Source organism: Maniola hyperantus, chromosome 19 (assembly GCF_902806685.2).
Source record: "Maniola hyperantus chromosome 19, iAphHyp1.2, whole genome shotgun sequence".
Taxonomy (NCBI): Eukaryota; Metazoa; Arthropoda; class Insecta; order Lepidoptera; family Nymphalidae; genus Maniola; species Maniola hyperantus.
Window position 1 is genome coordinate 11147921 of NC_048554.1, and position 19889 is coordinate 11167809.

General features: G+C 39.8%; 1 protein-coding gene across 2 annotated transcripts in view; it reads left to right on the top strand.

Moving 5' to 3' along the window:
* Positions 1–19889, top strand: part of Clic (chloride intracellular channel protein 5) — a 66246-nt gene that overhangs the window by 39060 nt on the left and 7297 nt on the right. For both annotated transcript variants that reach the window (XM_034978755.2, XM_034978756.2), the window contains exons 2-6: positions 15201–15302; positions 16387–16551; positions 17842–17981; positions 18613–18715; positions 19440–19550. In XM_034978755.2, coding sequence (XP_034834646.1) covers positions 15201–15302; positions 16387–16551; positions 17842–17981; positions 18613–18715; positions 19440–19550 — 621 coding nt within the window. The remainder of the gene's footprint in view (positions 1–15200; positions 15303–16386; positions 16552–17841; positions 17982–18612; positions 18716–19439; positions 19551–19889) is intronic.

Consider the following 19889-nt stretch of genomic DNA (forward strand, 5'->3'; position numbering starts at 1 on the left):
TATTATGTATCTAGATATACTAAAACATCAGAACATCATGCGGCCATGCATGTGTAATTGTGTATAAAATTAACAGTTTTTTAGGGTTCCGTACCTGAAAAGGAAAAACGGAACCCTTATAGGATCACTTTGTTGTCTGTCTGTCTGTCTGTCTGTCTGCCTGTCTGTCTGCCTGTCTGTCTGTTCGTCTGTCTGTCAAGACCTACAGGGTACTTCCCGTTGACCTAGAATCATGAAATTTGGCAGGTAGGTAGATCTTATAGTTGACATTTGGGGAAAAATCTGAAAACCGTGAATTTAGGGTTAGATCACACAAAAAAAATTAAATTGTGGTCATGAACTAATAATTAGTATTTTCAACTTTCGAAGTGAGTGACTATATCAAGTGGGGTATCATATGAAAGGTCTTCATCTGTACATTCTAAAACAGATTTTATTTATTTTTATGCATTAAATGCATGAATTATCGCGCAAAATGTCGAAAAAATACGACTGTAGTACGGAACCCTCATTGCGCGAGCCTGACTCGCACTTGGCCGGTTTTTTCGTAAGTAATATCGCTGATATAGAGATTACTGAGAATTATAGTAGGTAGACGAATATTATAATTACGATTGCCATCTTGACCTGTCGCATACTATACTAAAGGACTCAGGAGCAGTAAATAACACTGACAATGATGTACGCAAAAACATACACATTGTAAAAATGCAAAGGTAAAACATGAAGAATTGTATCAAGTTATGTTCTAATTGCTGCGCTTTGATAGGGATAATTAAGCATTTTTTTTATTTCCAACTATAGTACCCTAGATGAAGCTATTGAAAATACTTCCAAGTACCAAGTCTCGGGTCCAGGGATTCTTTGACCTTATGTTGGATCTCTTGGAATCAACGTTTTAGATCTTGGGTACAGATTACACTGCTATGTATGTAAGAAAACTAAGGGGCTACGCACACGAACAACAATTGTCTCTGTAACAATTTCGAGCCCCATACGAAGTCTTTCAAAAATTATTTGGACATACAAAATTTCGCGGTGCTCGTGCGTGAACTTTAGACACCTTCATACAAAGTCAGATTTTTTGTAGAGAAGAAATAATCGCTGAAAAAACTTTCTCGCGTGCGCAAGAATCTATATATATAAAAGGAAAAGGTGACTGACTGACAGACTGACTGACTGATCTATCAACGCACAGCTCAAACTACTGGACGGAGCGGGCTGAAATTTGCCATGCAGCTATAGCTATTATGACGTAGGCATCCGCTAAGCAAGGATCTTCGAAAATTCAACCCTTGAGGGGATAATATAAGGGTTTGAAATTTGTGTAGTCATAAGCTAGTTGAAAATAAAACCTATTGTGCCATACCTAAGCTGCTTTAAGCATTACTATTGAAGTTATTCCATTAATATATTGAGAATGTTCTACGTTTACTTAGTTCAAATGTTTATGTCGTGCGCAACATGTAATCATTGGAATTTATATATTTTCTTCGCATTATTTAGTCGATGTTTTATATGGGATGCTATGAGCTTCCATTTCTTTTGCTTTGTAATTTGATCAATGTGACTGGTTCTAAGAGCACAACGATTAGAGAGAAGGTTTTAACTGTTACGGCGGTTACGCACTCATCCGATCCGAGTCCGTGAAAATACGTTCCTTTTTGTTTTGTATGGGAGCTTATGACATACCTATGTCGTAGATAATCGCTGGTATTCTCACGGATGATGACGGATAGAACTCGGATGACGGAAGTGCAGTGCGTAATCGTCGTTAGGGATGATTTATGCCAACACGCGGCAGGCGCGGGACGTGCCACGTATGAGGCGCGGACGAGGCACGGATTCAAAACACCACGAACATTTTATGTGAAGCAGTTCATGCCTAAAGTATTTAGTGATGTTTGTAAAACTACTCGTCTTAATAGTTTCATTAAAGATGGCACTTGTCTAGTTGTAGTACGCGACAGGTCGGGGTGGGGAGACGCCCCGCACACCCGCACAGCCCCGCGCTAACTCGGTGCGGGCGAGCGTGGATGACGTGCGGGTGCACGGGGCGTCCCCCCGCATACCCCCATTGCCACCTCCACCTGTCGCGTACTATAGATATGGCGACATTATTACGGCGCCGGACAAAGTCAGATTGTCCAACTGACCACGCCTTTCTACTTCCGGGGCCTACATTATGTTTATTTAACAATTCATCCTTATATGAGCATAAAATGTATTATGCACAACCATACCGCCATAATATTGAGGGATGATGTAATTGCTTGTATCCATAACCAACTTCAAAACAGAGGAAGATTCCCAATCTGTAAATTTTTTCTTCGTCCTAGCATGTTATTCTCAACGAGCAAAATTGTATCGGAATATTAAAAAAAACCGGCCAAGTGCGAGTCAGACTCGCGCATCTAGAGATCCGTACTCGGGTATTTTTTTCGACACTTTGCACGGATAAATCAAAAACTGTTATGCACAAAAATAAAAATAAATCTGTTGTAGAATGTGCAGGAAAACTCTTTTGTAGGATACCCCACTTGGTATACCTAGTTGTCTTTCTTTGAAAATTGAAAATACATTTTTTTGTGATGTAACTACAAATTCACGGTTTTCGGATTTGTCATGTCATATGTCATAAGACCTACCTACCTGCCAAATTTCATAATTCTAGGTCAACGGGGAGTACCCTATGTTTTCTTGACGAACACGACGGACAGGCAGAGCGAAGTGATCCTATAAGGGTTCCTTTTTCCTTTTGAGGTACGGAACCCTAAAAAGAGTAGGTACGTGGTCGTGGAAAACTAGTTTTCTCTGAAATTCTTTTTGTTACAAACGCTATACCTATTTCTATTATTATATATATTTTTAAAGTCTGTAGTGAGTGATTTTATTGGCATAGTCTCTTTCATCAATAACTTTCTTCAGGTGAAATTGCGGTCAGCCGGCCAGACACGTGCCTATCTCAAAACAAATAAACAAAATAGTATTGTAAAGCCTTTCAAATTCTAGACATTCTAGATTTCTTTCTCATTCTACAGGGTGTAACCAGAACGCTAATAAAAACTTAGCGTTATTGTTATACTACCTAAACACAATCCAATACCAATAATAACCATTTGCCTCATTTTTTAGTCTTAGTGATTTAGTATTTTTCAAAGCCGCAATGTATAGCGTGCAAAACTCGGTTCAATGTCCCACTTACGACGCGGAATTGACTCCGAGTGGCCTACTTACGCAAGTTTGTTGACCTCTAGCGTCAGTCAGATGTTTTATTTGCAAAAGCCGTATTTTCATAGATTTTATGTTATAGTTCTAGCTTTTCACGAGGGCGAGTGGCTCATGCTTGTGTTTAAGTCGTATCGGTATAAAAAGGTAAAGTAAATGTATGCATTTGCAAGCGCTTGCTTGCGACTAATTCGTCCGACATGCACGCACACTTACGCAATGCCCATGTATACGACGTAACCACAAGTAAAGTTCACTCGCCATCGTGAATTGCAAGAACTGTAATGTAATTTCATTGTCAGCAGCACAAGTCAACAGGCTTCGATAAAGCTGCAATGCCTCCAACCAGAGAAGTGAACAAAATTGCAACTCGTGATCAGTCCACGCGTCCGAGCGCGCGGAAACGTTGCGAGCAATGCGGATTGCGGACAATGTCGAATTTCACTCTGACCGAAACGAATCGTCACGCGATGCCTCTTTCAGGAACGTCGAGTATAATGCTAATCGTAGATTACAGTAGAAACCGCACGCGTTGAACAACTTCAGTACTACTATAAAATAATAAAGTCTGCAGCAGACCCGTACCTAATAAGTATGTATATAAATGCTGCATTATTTTCTGTGGCTCGCTCTGGGAGCAACAGCTGCAATCATCGGTTTAAAGAATTTATTCTCAAAAAGAACATACTGTTCACTTACATTAAGATTAATTATATATACATTTTAGTAACTACTAACACAGACGCATGCATTACAAATTCAATTTTTAAATTTTACTATAATAATACTTAACTATGTCTATACCTAATTATAATATTTTTTATCTAACTTATTAACTATTTCAATTTTATGCAAATTACAAGTTCTAGTTAAACAATATTGTCCGCAACATATTTCTTTAGCCTATTCTTAAATTGAACAATGGTTTTAGTCTGTTTTATCACTTCAGGTAAGCTATTATCCGTATTATATGTACAGTTCTTGCAATTCACGAAGGCGAGTTGCTCATGCTTGTATTTAAGTCGTATCGGTATAAGTAAGGTACACTGAATGTGTGCGTTTGCGAGCGCTTGCTCGCGACTGATTGGTCCGACATGCACGCACACTTACGCAATGCCCGCGTGAATTGCAAGAACTGTACTGATAAAAGTGTTGCAACAGGCTGATCGTCATGGCCCTTGTATGTTGGCGCAATGCGCCGCTGGGTCACTGCGGGCCCAAACACTGCGGGCCAATGTGAACTGGTAGCTTCAGATCAATCCGCGCTCCAGCCGGCGAATTTTTCATACCGAACTTGATATTCGAATTCTCAAAAAAAATGCGTTATTCATCAGCACTATAGGTCGATTTCAATAAACCTGCATCAATCATTATTACAATCGCAATGATTGTTGTGATTGGCTGAATTTTTGGTATTCTTGTTGCAACAATGCTTTGTAGCCAATAGTGAGCGAGTCTCGGCCAATCACAGGTAATTACGATCGTCACACTCTAGCTGTCAAACTACCGCGGTAAGATCACTGATTTGGATTTCCATTGGGGTGATTCGCTAACTCAGTGTATAACACTGAATGATTGCCATCATGCTCATTTGACATTGGTTAGTTCTACATTGCTGCTTCTATGAGTGATATTAGTTGTTTCGTAGAAAACCTTTAATGGATTCAAAATAAATGTCAAATGAGCTCGGTGGCTATCATTCATCGTTGAACACTGAGTTAGCGATTCACCCCGCAGGACTATTGCGTTGCTTGCGGTTGTTGTCGTTATATGCGATTAGCTTTAAACTGAAGAAGGCCATTTATCAAACTCAACGCGGCGCCGCAGACAGTTGTTCGACAGGTACATGCGAGATCTTCATTTGTTGTTATGTCATTAGCTTTACACTTTCAGTTTATATTGTCCGTCTAATGAAGAAGTTTCAGGGCAACGTTCGATAAAATTTTCATAGATGGCGCTAAATTACTAACACCACTAAAAACGAAAAATAATACCTATATCTATATCTATGCTTTAATGTTTGGCGATGGGTTGATCATGATGATGATGAGACTTGCTAGAATATTTGTTGGTCTCGTTTAGAAATAAAATGGTCCCACTAGTTACCAATACGAAACCTGTATCGATTAATAATAAAGCCTACCAGTTATGAAACCTACATAGATGGAGTTACAAATACCAAAGACATTCTAGCTTGTAAGGAGAGACGGGTTGCAGCTTTGCAGGTAATTAGAGACCACACTTTCACGGTCTGTGTGGTTCGCCGGTTGGGCCGCCGGCCGTGGTCAAGTGCTGGTCGCTTTTCCCGACGCGGGTCAATGGTCTGTGGATGCTGATAAAATCTCTCTTGATCAGCCTACTTGATAGGATTGATAGAAATATTTAGAGTGCAAAACGTCTTTGATATATTTTTAAGACAGCTAGGTACTAGCGAAAATGATGCCTTTAATGTAGCTGAACGTAGTTCTGAAGATTTATGAGCGTATACACATTACACATATATAATATTATTATCCTTCTAATCACCAAAATGGGACAAATAGTTTATTCACAACTAGATGATGGCCGCGACTTCGTCCTCGTGGATTTAGGTTTTTAAAAATCCCGTGGAAACTCTTTGATTTTTTCGGGATAAAAAGTAGGTAGTCGGGTAGTCTATGTCCTTCCCCGGGATGCAATCTATCGCTGTACCAAATTTCATCAGAATCTGTTGAACGGATGGGCCGTGAAAGGCTAGCAGACGGACGGACAGACAGACAGAGAGAGACACACTTTCGCATTTATAATATTAGTATGGACAATAAGACTAGCATTTTCCTGCGACTTTGTCCGCATGGCGGCCGCGTGGATTAGTTTTAAAAAAACCCTGTGGAATTTCTCAGAATGCTTCCTCAGTGTGAATCGTTATACAGAGAACCTACATACATCATACATGTCAATTATCAAGTTTATAGGTCCATCAGTTAGAGCTGTAGCCTGTAGGTTGATGTAGCAAATATTTTATTTTTACTAAGACGTAATCTTCAAAACTACTTATTAAAAGGTTGTTGAAACTTTTTTTTTTTTAAATAAAAATGGCGAACAAACGAGCAGGCGGGTCACCTGATGTTAAGTGATTGCCGCATGAACATTTGCAGTGCCAGTGGATCCACCAATGCGATGCCGGCCTTTCAGGAATTTGTTGGTCCCGCCCCTTGAATAACCCCATGTTGACTACTTGAAACTAATAATTTAAGATCCACCATACCCAAATACCAAATTTTAGCACCCTTAATTACTCGAGATACTAGGTATCCTTTAGAGATTGTAACTAGTCGTACTTGCTAATCTCTATATATAAAAACGAATCGCAAAGTGTGTTGCTGATTGCAAATCTCGAGAACAGCTGAACCGATTTCGCTAATTCTTTTTTTATAATATTCCTTGAAGTACGGGGGTGGTTCTTACGGAGAGAAAAATTAAAAAAATTGCCAAGTTCCCACGGGATTTTTAAAAACCTAATTCCACGCGGACGAAGTCGCGGGCATCAGCTAGTATAATATAACTACTTGCTTGTAGTGGTAGCGATTCGTTTGAAATGGAAGCGCATAAATTCTCCGTTGACACTCAAGTTAGGCCACCTAGATGCGCCGGCGCATAGCTCCGTGACGGATTATCGAGTTTTTGCCAGCGAATAGCTGCAGTCCAAACAAAAATGGCACGTTCACAACATACAGGAGATGTATGAGCTGCTTTCGTTTTCGTGAAACTGAAAGTGGCTGTATGTTCGGGGTGGTGTCGTTGACTTGGTTGTTTGTTTGCCACGCCTGGTTGCCCCACGCCTGAATCTCGTGTTAGGATTGAGAGGGCACATTGCCAGCACCAACACCGGGTGAATCCATACTAATATTATAAATGCGAGAGTGTGTCTGTCTGTTCATCTATCTATCTGTCTGCTAGCTTTTCACGGCCCAACAGTTTAACCGATTTTGATGAAATTTGGTACAGAGTTAGCTAACATCTCGGGTACGGACATGGGCTACTTTTTATCCCGAAAAACCAAAGTTGCCACGGGATTCATAAAGGCCCATCAGTTTAACCGATTTACATGAAATTTAATACATAGGTAGCTTGCGTCCCGGAAATTGACATAGGCGACTTTTTATTCCGGAAAATCAAAGAGTTCCCACGGGATATTTCCTAAATCCACGCAGACGAAGTCGCGAGATCACCTAGTAGTTTAATAAGTGTTTTAAATATTAGTACAAGTTAACATAACAATTTGCAAGTTGCAAACTACGAGGTCGTTTCTGCATGGGTTTCTTTTCCGCACATAGACAGACCTCCATTTCCGATTCTCATCATCATTATCATCATCTTAGCTGTATATTATATAGATTTCAAAGTCCTGACTGACCGACTGACTTATAAATCAACGCACAGTCTAAGCCGCTGGTCCTACAGGCATGAAATTTGGAGGGTGTGTTCTTTGTAAGTATCCACTAAGAAAGGATTTTTGAAATTCCAGCTCTAATGTAGTCCACGTGAACGAACTCGCGAGCATAAGCTAGTTCATTACATTATTTTTACTTACCCTCAACAAGTTTCAGGGCACTCATCTTGACCTTAGTGTCCGAATTTGGTAATTCATTAGTTTTTGTTTCTATGATTCTGAACTAGACTTGACGGAGGAAATGTTTAGGTACCAGCTTTTTGGCTGTTTGGCCGGTCATGTGTTATTTCTATGTTTTTTTTTTTTAAAGAATATTAGCCATGTTAAATGACTAATATTCCCCTTTCCTCTCCAACTAAGCGATAGGCTTGTGCTAGGAGTAGGTACGACAATAGTGCAACGGGCGGGGCTTGAACCGTCGACCTTTCGGTTTTCAGTCCACTCCTTTACCGGTTGAGCTATTGAGGCTTGAGATGCTATGGAAAACTTGAACAAAATAGAGTGGCCCAGCTCAGCTTATTTGGCGTTATTTATTGGTTGTTTTATTGCCATTCTTAGCTGCAGCGACGCTCCGTGGCAGTTAACCGTTACTTCCGAGTATTGTTACGGCACGGCGTTCAACTAGTTTAAAATACTTTGGTAGTTATTTTACAGTAAGTTTTATCTAAGTATTTACTACCGAAATTAGCAGTTAGAGCTGGTGCGCGCCCCGGTGCGGCGAGTTGCGGTGCGTATTAAAATCCCTAAAGGAGATGGTCACTCCCCAATACATTGTTTGCCCCCAGAGAAAAAAGTTTATGTATTTTTTTTTATACAGATACAAGTTAGCCCTTGACTGCAATCTCACCTGGTGGTAAGTGATGATGCAGTCTAAGATGATAGCGGGCTAACCTGGAAGGGGTATGGCAGTTTTTATTAAACCCATACCCCTTTGGTTTCTACACGGCATCGTACCGGAACGCTAAATCGCTTGGCGGCACGGCTTTGCCGGTAGGGTGGTAACTAGCCACAGCCGAAGCCTCCCACCAGACCGGACCAGAAATTTAGAAATTATAAAATTCCAAACCTCTGCCAGGAATCGAACCCGGGACCTCCCACTATTAAGACCACAGCGCTCACCACTGCGCCAGGAAGGTCGTCGAAAACGTATATGTATATACGTCATAATATGCTATCTGTACCTATGCGAAATTTCAGCCTGATCCGTCCAGTAGTTTGAGCTATGCGTTGATAGTTCAGTCAGTCGGCCAGCTTTTCCTTTTATATATATGTATAGATATAGATTTCAGACGTTTTAAAAACTTTTCCAAAAAAAAATCAAGGAAGTAACTCCATATAATGCGTTCAAAATGAATGTTTACTATTACCTAATCATAAATTATTTAATTATAATATCCGTCATACCGTGTTAGTTCCTCAAGCAGATCATTATGAATCATTATGTAAGCTATAATATTTATGTATGTACTTTTTTATTGTAATTTAATGAGCATTTTATCTCAGAAGCTGGTTAAGTATCTATCGTTTAGATTTGTAGTCTGCCAATCCGTACAGGGCCAAGCGTGGCAGACTATGCCCTAAACCGTTCTCATTCTGAGAGGAGACCTGTGCCCAGCAGTGGGCTGGCGATCTTTGATCGATGATTGGTGAATGAAACGTTTGTATAAAAAAAACAAGATTCCGACTAATTGTTCTCCTCCTGTTTTGAAGTCGTTTAATGAAGGCACGTGCAATAGAAATAGAAGAAAAATTAGTAAGTAATAATAGCCTATGGACTATGTCACTTAGGAAAAATATAGCTTTCTACTGGTTAAAGAATTTTCAAAATCGGTTCAGTACTTCCAGAGATTACTTCCTACTTCAAACTTACAAACTTTACCCCTTTAAAATATTAGTTAAAATATAGATAAGGGGAGTGGCTCTTCCAACATCAATGATAGATAGGTTCCCACTGCTACATAACACATACCTATTTTATGTAGAAACGGTTTATTCTGTACTAGATGATGACCGCGACTTCGCGTGGATTTAGGTTTTTAAAAAATCCGGTGAGAACTGTTTAATTTTCCGGGATAAAAAGTAGCCTATGTAGCCCCGGGATGTAAGCTATCTCTGTACCAAATTTCGTCAAAATCGGTTTAACGGATGAGCCGTGATAAGCTAGCAGACAGACACACTTTCGCATTTATAATATTATGTAAATGTAATGGATAGGTTCCCACTGCTAGATAACACGTTACTGTTTATGTATGCATCCAAGTACAAAATACGCTCGTGTGACTGATTACCATACAAATTACATCACTAATCAATCAGCCGTGAAGCTGGCATGCAAATATGAGAAAGGACGCCGCCAGCTTTTCATGACACCACCGTGGCCAGTACATCAGTTGTATTGTCTGCAGTTTCTAATCGTAAATACGAAGTGCGTCACGTTGTATGTAGGTGCGTTACGCACCATCGCCCCACCTGGTTTCTATTTTACCCAGTCATTGGTTACGGAGACACCATGTTTCATTTTATTCTCTGCGGAAATAATGGATCATTTTTCTGTGCGGTCAAGTCTCAAACTGGGCTTTAAGCGGTTTCCCCAATGATATCATCCTCAGGCCACATGACTAGATATAGTACACGGCAGAAAGTAATATATATCGGCCTTTGGAATGACATTTCGGCTTTGTCTCTGTCACTCATACCTATATGACGTTTTGTCGGTCTCAACGACGGAGACAATGCTCTACAAATCTGCTGTCTCCTTCTAAAGGTCGATGTCCATTACTTTCTGCCGCGTACTGTATGTCCGTACTCTGTAGTTCTGTACTCAAGCCATTGCCGACTCCCTACTGATTTTACCGTTAGAGCAAGCGATATTTAATTACTTAAAATGTACATAACTCCGAAAAGAGGTGCGTGCTCGTAACATCTAATCCCCGACCTTCACGAGACGAGTCGCAGGGAACCGCTGGATTTTGGTGGCGCAAGTCCGTGGCGTGTGGAAGTCCCTACAAGAGCCCTATGTCCAGCAGTGAACGTCTATCGGTTGTTGATGATGATGATGATGATGACTCTTTCTGTTATCTCGAAAATAGGAATTTCCAATATCTGTCTGGCATGTCTATTCCCGTCTCTGGATTAAAGAACAAGCTGGTCACAGTACGTTCCGCGACGTAGAGACCAGCGTCGCATGCAAATGAAAACAATATCCACGTAGGAAATAAACATATTTCACTCGTCACACCACAGGTCTATTATTAAAGTAGCATCGCGCTAGAAACTCTAGCGTTTAGTATAATTGCTAGGTACACAGTTATTCTATGTCCATTGTCTTTCAATCATCTTCCGTTCGCTTTAAACAATTATTTAAACCCAAGAAAACAGTAAGTTAAATAAAAGCTAGGAAACTAGGAAAAACATAAAAGCGAAGATAAAATTGTTGTTTAAAGATAAGAAAACGTATTTGTTAATAGGTACAAGCGAATGAAAACTGACGAAGATTATTGTCGAGGTGCTGCTGGAGAAGGAAAGACGAAGGGCAAACATAAAGAGTAAAGACCCGAATGCTTTAGAGCATCGATTCCTAACCTTTTTCAGCCGCGGACCCCCAAGGAAATCAAGCATAATGCCAAGGACGCCCGAGTGAAAAAAAGGTGCAATTTTCGGACAATATTATATTTTAGTATTCCTTCATTAAATACAAAAACAAAAAACAAACTTTTTCGTAGAAAAACATTGAGAACATGAAAAGGTTGGTGCTGTTTTATGCAACTAAGTTAGAAATGTTCGGGTTGATATTATTACCCAATTGCAATCTCAAATCTAGAGTGTAAAAAATCTACAAGACATCGTCAGAACTACGAAGATGCCTCTTGGTTGCGAACATAGATTAATTTATGGTTGCGAAATACATGTTCCTCTCCACAACAATATGAATTTTATGATTTTTGAATAGTCTTCGATAAATTAAAGTTTAAACAACTGTCAAAATCACAGGTCACAAAATTCTAATGCAGTAAAGTTCACAGTTGCCAGCGTTATTCGAATAATGGCAAAGTTAATGATTTTCCAAAACATATAAATCTATAAATTCACAGTTACAATAATGAGATTCCCATCTCTGTCGTTAGAATTATATTTGAGGTAGAATAGTGATGGCCTCGTAAACAGAACCAACAGTCTAACGGTGAATCACACTTTGACTTCGCATCTATTTACATGTAGAGAAGCGGTAGAAAGTTGTTCTAATCAGCGCGCGTTTGAGCCCTTTGACCTCAAATCCTCACAAGCGAGTGAGTCATGACTCATGAGGGATCAAAGAGCCCTTGTTAGCCCGACTGCCTACACTTCAGTGGAACAATGTAGAGAACTGATGGGTGATGACTAATAACTATCGCTTTTTAGTCTTTGTTCTAACAAAGGGAAGGGTACCGGAAGTACGCTTAAATAGATAGATACGGTCAAGACTTACGACACGCTTACGATAAGGCATATTCCAAAGTGTATCGCAACGTCCTTTGTAATTAATCTTTAATCTAAATATATAAAAGGAAAAGGTGACTGACTGACTGACTGATCTATCAGCGCACAGCTCAAACTACTAAACGGATCGGGCTGAAATTTGGTATGCAGATAGCTATTATTACGTAGGCATCCGCTAAGAAAGCATTTTTGAAAATTCAACTCCTAAGGGGGTGAAATATGGGTTTGAAATTCGTGTAGTCCACGCGGACGAAGTCGCGAGCATATGCTAGTTCATACTAATATTATAAATGCAAAAGTGTGTCTGTCTGTCTGTCAGTCTGTTAGCTTTTCACGGCCCATCAGTTTAACCGATTTTGACGAAATTTGGTACAGAGATAGCTTGCATCCCGTGGAAGGACATATGTATGTTATTTTTATCTCGGAAAGTTAAAAAACCTAAATTCAAGCAGGTGAAGTCGCAAACATCTTCTAGTAGAAGAATAAAAGAAGTTGCTAAGGATCGACGGTATAACAAAAATATCAAGTTCGGAAAATCAGAATAAAGAGCTAAATGTCATCTAGATTCTAGGCAAATAATATGGAGCAATCGAATACATAGTACAGACAACTTATGAATCACTATGTAAAAGGAAAAGTATATAGAAATATGAAGAAACCAATTAAACATATTGTTGAATTGCATTAATTGCGAAGGTGATTAAGAAAATAAATATCTAAGACATCATCTAAATGATTTATAGACATCGCTTAGAAATGAAAATCAGCTTCTCGGGTTACTGAGCTGTATTAGTTATTTCTTTGAAAAATGAATACACATAGAGATCATATTAGTTAGTTAGCTGATACATTGCAGTACAGAGTCTGTAAAAAAAACCGGCCAAGTGCGAGTCAGGCTCGCGCAATGAGGGTTCCGTACTACAGTCGTATTTTTTCGACATTTTGCACGATAATTCAAAAACTGATGCTTAAAAATAAATAAAAATCTGTTTTAGAATTTAGAGGTGAAGGTTACCTTTCATATGATACCCCACTTGATATAGTTATCTCACTTCGAAAGTTGAAAATACTAATTATTAGTTCATGACCACAATTTTTTTTTGTGTGATCTAATCCTAAATTCACGGTTTTCAGATTTTTCCCCAAATGTTAGCTATAAGATCTACCTACCTGCCAAATTTCATGATTCTAGGTCAACGGGAAGTACCCTGTAGGTTTCTTGACAGACAGACAGACAGACAGACAGACAACAAAGTGATCCTATAAGGGTTCCGTTTTTCCTTTTGAGGTACGGAACCCTAAAAACGGTAAGTCACAACAATAATAAATCACTTACCTGGGACGGCTCGTAATCACGTTATTTATTAGCTAACAACCCAAGCAACAAGTGATTACTTTCTATGCCGCCCAAGGAAAAGCTCCGTTCACTAATCGTTCAGTATTCCATAAAGTAAAAGTTACTACAACTTGTTCCTCGGCATTTTAATTTATTATAAACCCGACAATTACTAACGTCTATAACTAAACTCGTAATATCGGTTTTTACCGTTCTTTTAATAATCTTTTTACTGTCAATAGTGTTTCTCTTTTAGTTGTTAATCTTACGGAAAAGTAAGCATAGAATATTTCTAAGAGAAACGGTATTATATTTGGTCAGTTATCCCAATAATTGTTGAAACGTTTACAAAGTACTGCATATAGATATTTGGCTTGAAGGATATCGAATTGAATGAAAGTAACAGTCTGTTAAAAGAACTGATATTATATATACTCGTAGATATGATATTGTCATAGTAGTAGTTGAAAAGATTTCTAATTGAGAGACCTATTGAAAATCTCACATAAATAAGCTCCAGCATAAATAGCTGATATAGAATTCAGGAGCTTATTTTGGTCAACTAAAGGCGACAGCAACTACATAAATCTACCAAAGTAAATAAAAATACGACATACTGGGCGTTCCGCTGTTATGCTAATCTTCAGGTGATATGATTCCACTCTTCGTCCCACTTTGATCACCCAGTTGTGAATGGAATACCCTATGAAGCCCGTGTCACAGGGGTCAACTTTAAAGCCAGCAACACGTTAGTGATTCTTGCACAACAGAAGATGTTATTTGCTTCTCTCCTTGATCGTTTTGTTTGCAATTCATAGCAAATATGGTAAACTAACAACTGATATTAGACTCTAATAGGTAGTTGACAATGTCGATACCACGTCGGTACATCTAAAGTAAATGCTTTTTGTTAAACCCTAGGTAGGTAAGTCGTACGATCAGTCACGGGGCATCGTGTCACGAAACAATGGGTGCATGAAAATTCAATGAAGGTCTTCATCTTAAGTTTCGACTGACGTAGAAAATTGCTTCCAGGATCGCGATCTCTGATTACTATAAGAATTATGTGTGTGTGTCATTGCGGCAGAATGTGAGAAGATTTTCATATGAAAACTATATATAACATAAGTGAAGGATTTATTTATCAGACTATTATTAGATTAATTTGTTCAGTTGCCGGACATCTCTACCGCCAAGAATTCTTGTACTTAGATTCCCATAAAGGGTATACATTTAATAAAACTGACATACCACTTTCAAGTTAGCCCGCTTCCATCTTGCATAGTCATATACCACTCGGGGAGATCGCAGTCAAAGGCTTACTTTAGTTTAATCTGCTAACTTGTCATCGAATAAAAGAAACCAATGTACATGTAGTTAATTTCCATCACGTAAGATTATGGTCAGCGTACCCATTACTGAATTCAAAAATGCTGTATTTTTATATTTTTATAGGATTTTGATAGCGTCAATTATTTGCATCTAATTTCATCAGTCGTTCAGTACATGCTCTATCATGTCCCAGAATGTAGGTGTTGTTAAAGGGATTCTCATAAAACTACCAGAGATATCGGAAAGCTGACGTCATAGGATACTCGTAAATTATAAACTAACTGCACAAACATAATTTTATCGCCTGTTTTATGATCGAAGGCCCCACGGCCTTTTATGTCCGCAATATCGTGTGGTATTTTTTTTTATTAACTTTGGGTTTCTCTTAATTTACAGGCATCAACCATCGATGGCAGGCGGAAGGGTGCGTGTCTATTCTGCCAGGAATACTTCATGGACCTATACCTCTTGGCAGAACTTAAAACCATCAGTCTAAAAGTAAGAGAAACCGATTTAGTTACTATTTGTTTATCATAATACTGAGGATATAGATCTTGTGTTGGTGGCTTGATCAGAAAGATACCTTTGCAAAACAACCCACTAATTAAATGTGGGCATGTTAATAAGAACACAAACTCTACCACAAGTTGTAGGCCGTGGTTTACCAGTTATCACAGAGACTGCAGAGCTGTGTGACAACCAAACGGTTTGATTGGTGACACTTTCTCATTATCTAGCTAATGCACATCTGCAACAGGAATACTATAAATTCAGCCAATCACAACATATGCAATAGCAGTCCTAGTCAGAACTTTCGTGCTAAGTGCTTCTGTGCACAGACATGAGACATCTGTAGACTATGCCAGCAGTATGTCGGGACTACTATATGCGAGTAATGCGTCGCTTCATTGTACTCGTATAAACGTAGCATTCACCTAGGGAAATATGGTGTACACTAAGAAGCTACTCTAATTCCTTTCTACAGAAAAAAACTTTCTACAGAAAAGTGCTCCTGTATCTGGCGGCCACATTTTTGACAAGGAACTATTAAAGTGGTGGCGACTACAATGGATCGGAGATGGTCAAAGTGATACAGGGTATTCGAGAACCTGCTGCATAGCCACAAAGAATAAGGCCCGGTCTCCACCTAAGCGGAACGGAGAGATGTGTACAGTCAACCAATCCGATTTTCAAAAGATGACGTGATAATTTTTTCACGTCATCTATTTTGAACCTGATTGGTCGATTGAACGCATCTCCTCTCCTCTCCGCTTAGGTGGAGACCGGGGGGGGTGATTACGTAAAACAGTAGCGACAGAAACGCGACAGCAGTAGCAATGCGACAGTTCATTTGCTGTCTCTCTTCTTATTCTGCTTTGTGGCTATTGCTGTCTCTCTCTCTAGCCGGACGTTTGACAGCAATGATCGCGAAATTTACGCCTGTTGCAAGCCTGTCGCGAGGATACGTAATCACCCAGCGGACCTTAGAAGTGGGTCAGCGGGGTGTCCAGTGTCAGCTGCTCCAGGTAAAGTCGTGTTAATCAATTTGTTGTGATTGACGGTAGATTAACATTATTTTCAGGTGACAACAGTGGACATGCAAAAGCCTCCGCCAGACTTCCGCACCAACTTCGAAGCGACACATCCGCCCATACTCATCGACAACGGTCTTGCCATACTTGAAAATGAGAAAATCGAGCGGCATATCATGAAATCAGTGCCTGGTGGACACAATCTTTTCGTACAGGTGAGACGTTCTTACTTCTTACAAATTCTATTGACGTGGCAACTGGCAAATTAGTTTCATCCCTTTCAAAATTTTCTTTGCGGAAATGGATGACACGGCACGCGGCTGTGACTTATACTTTAGTTTTATTTAGCTAAATTAAGATAAACAAATCGCAGAAACCATTTCGGCTGGATTTCGTTGTCAGTTCTCGGTAATAGGGTCGTATAGGCCGCGTATAGTGCGCCTCTTGCGCGTTTCAGCGAGAAGCTACTTGTTTAGAAAAAGTTAAGGAAAAACAGTACATGAAAATTGCCTTCCTTACATTTTTTACTTCAGAAAATAATATTATGGTTTTAATATTTATAACTATTGTGGGCACAAAGTTTGCTTTGCTTATAGAGGGAACGCTCGTCAGGCAGATGATAGATCCTCCGTCAGAAGTTGTGACTTGTTAGTGACTTCTACTGGTGCCCCCCCCCCCCACCTTCAAATCGAACCAATTTCCTGTGGTGGACTTTTATTAGTGCCAATTTTAATAAAGAAACTATTTGGAGTTGTGATTTACTTAAATAGCGGCATTTATGAGACCGGGTTTTATTCGCACCTTACTTTATGCAATCTGTATCAGATTTCTAATCTTCCTCGTTTAGCGATCGTTATGTCACATTGCGAACTTGTTTATTAGGTTCTATAACTACATCGTTCAGTATACCAGTTCCGATAGTATCGCCATTAAGGAAGATCAAACCTGTCTAAGCAGGGAAAGCGATATGGATTTGGCAACTGGCAATAAACACTTTCGTTAATTTAATTATTATACTTAATCATTTGATTTTAATGTGGTTTAAGTTACGTGAGTATATTGATTAGATTATGCAATGCAATTTAATTCATCAGACTTGACATTTTGATTGTACAATAATTTTATGTATTGTAAATATTCATTGGGCTAATTTTGAATAATAAGGAAAAGGTGACTGACTGACTGATCAATGAATGCACAGCTGAAAGCTCAAACTACAGAACGCATCGGGATGGGCATGCAGATAGCTATTATGACGTAGACAACCGCTAAGATAGGATCCGCTAGGATAGGATAGCAAATTTTTTTTGCTTTACAGAAGAAGCTTTTTCATTTTCGGTTACTCATTCTTATCTGATAATGATGCATTGATATTTTGCGATCATATTTGACCTGGCTTATTTTAGTCGTGTTCGTTTGCTTTTTTTGTGCGCATGTGCGTGATTCGACTTTTATATGTACTTGGTTTTGTAAATGTTAAAGAATGTGTTGGTTTTCGCTTGCAGGACAAAGAAGTGGCGTCGCTGATCGAGAACCTGTACTCGAAGCTGAAGTTGGTGCTGGTGCGCAAGGATGAGCAGAAGTCGGCGGCGCTGCGCGCGCACCTCGGCCGCATCGACGCGCTGCTTGAGCGCAGGGGGACCAGGTACGACCATTTCTCTCGTCTGGTCTTCCACGCGGACCCTCTAGGGTCCCGGGGTAGCTGGTCAAGGCGTTGGCCCTCTTCAGGGGTTGCAACCATGCCTGCAACTACAGGCGAGTCGCTGTGTGTGACCACTGGTCGGGTCGGTACGGGCTGTTGTCGTATCCGGTGTTTTCACGCTGCAGTGGTCGTATCCGGTGTTTTCACGCTGCAGTGCGATCGGAGTTGCAGCCTGCAGCGAAGTGGTAAGTCCGTGTTGGCTTACGCCCGCCGCTCAGCCAGGTCGAGCCCGCCAGTGGGCGCCCATCAGCCAGCGGCGAGGAAGCGATCATTTCTGTGCAGTACTACATACTATTTTTATAAGTTACACTGACGTGCCTGCGCAGAAATCTTATTTTTGAATGGCGCGAAAATATCTCAGCCAATCATAGCGTGTGTCCGTCCGCTATGTGACCTGGAACAATTTGGTACATAATACTTGTATGCTTTAACATTCTTGGAAGGGGAATAGGACAGTAGAACTAATCCGTAAAATTTTAGAATGAGTACCTACTATAAAATTTCAATTCAATAATTTAGTCATAAGACAATTTACCTTCCTGGTATCTAATCCATATCAATGTCGGATCCACAGATTCCTAACAGGCGACACGATGTGCTGCTTCGACTGCGAGCTGATGCCGCGCCTCCAACACATCCGCGTCGCCGGGAAATACTTCGTCGACTTCGAAATACCGGTGAGCGTCACACATTACACTGCTTCATTTCAAGCATTCTAAACATTAACCCTCTAACAAATAAACCTGAAATAGCGGTGGAATAGTTATACTCTGTTTTGTCTTTTGCCTTCAAATGTCAAATTACTGATGACAAAGAAAGACAAAACAGAGTATAACTATTCCACCGCTATTCCAGGTTTATTTGTTAGAGGGTTAAAGTTTCATATCAACCATGTCCTCTTCCTTACTTTTTGGCTTGGCATGTGTTTATTTCATCATTTAGGTGTTTTCTCCGGCTATCCTCTCTACGGGTGTTTCCGCATTGAAGTACAAATTAGGGTGTAATTAAAACGCTAGGAAAAACTTAGCGCTATTAATATACTACCTAAACACAATGCAATACCAATAACCATTTTGCCTTTTATACTTGTGATTTAGTATTTTTCAAATCCGCAATGTATAGCGTGCAAACTCGGTGTTAAATCTCCGCCCCGCCTACGACGTGGCACTGACCCCGCGGCACTTATTTACGCAATGTTCGTTCACCTCTAGTGTCAGTCAGATGTTTTATTTACAATTCATAGTAAACTTTTAGAAAACATAGTTTTTTTTAATTTTTCGCGGTTTTTTGTGCTATATACACGTAATCATCAGTACTATCACTTGACTTCGTTTTTTTTTTCATTCTACTTACACCATGTATTATGGGAAATTAAAAAAAATATTATGTACATTGTTGCAGACGAGTTTCCGCGCACTCTGGCGCTACATGTACCACATGTACCAGCTGGACGCCTTCACGCAGAGCTGCCCCGCCGATCAGGACATTATTAACCACTACAAGCTGCAACAGGTATGTACATTATTGCGGACGAGCTGCCACCACATGTGCCACATTCAATGACCCCTATGTACTACTCACTAGATTTGTCATTCCGAACGAAAATTGTGTTCTATAAAACTGTCTGTGTCGCGAAATTTGTATGACACGGACCATCAAGTTAAACAAAAGCGAGTTACAGCCCGCAAAGTTTGTTCGAAATGCCCCATCTAGTGTGTAGTATATAGATGTTGTTGACATATTTTGTCAAAAAACCAGTAAGGATTCAGAGAAGACGAATAGTTGTGATAGATGTTGAAATGTGACTTATAGAAACCGAGCGTTGCTTATTACGTGCGAGCATTTTAATCG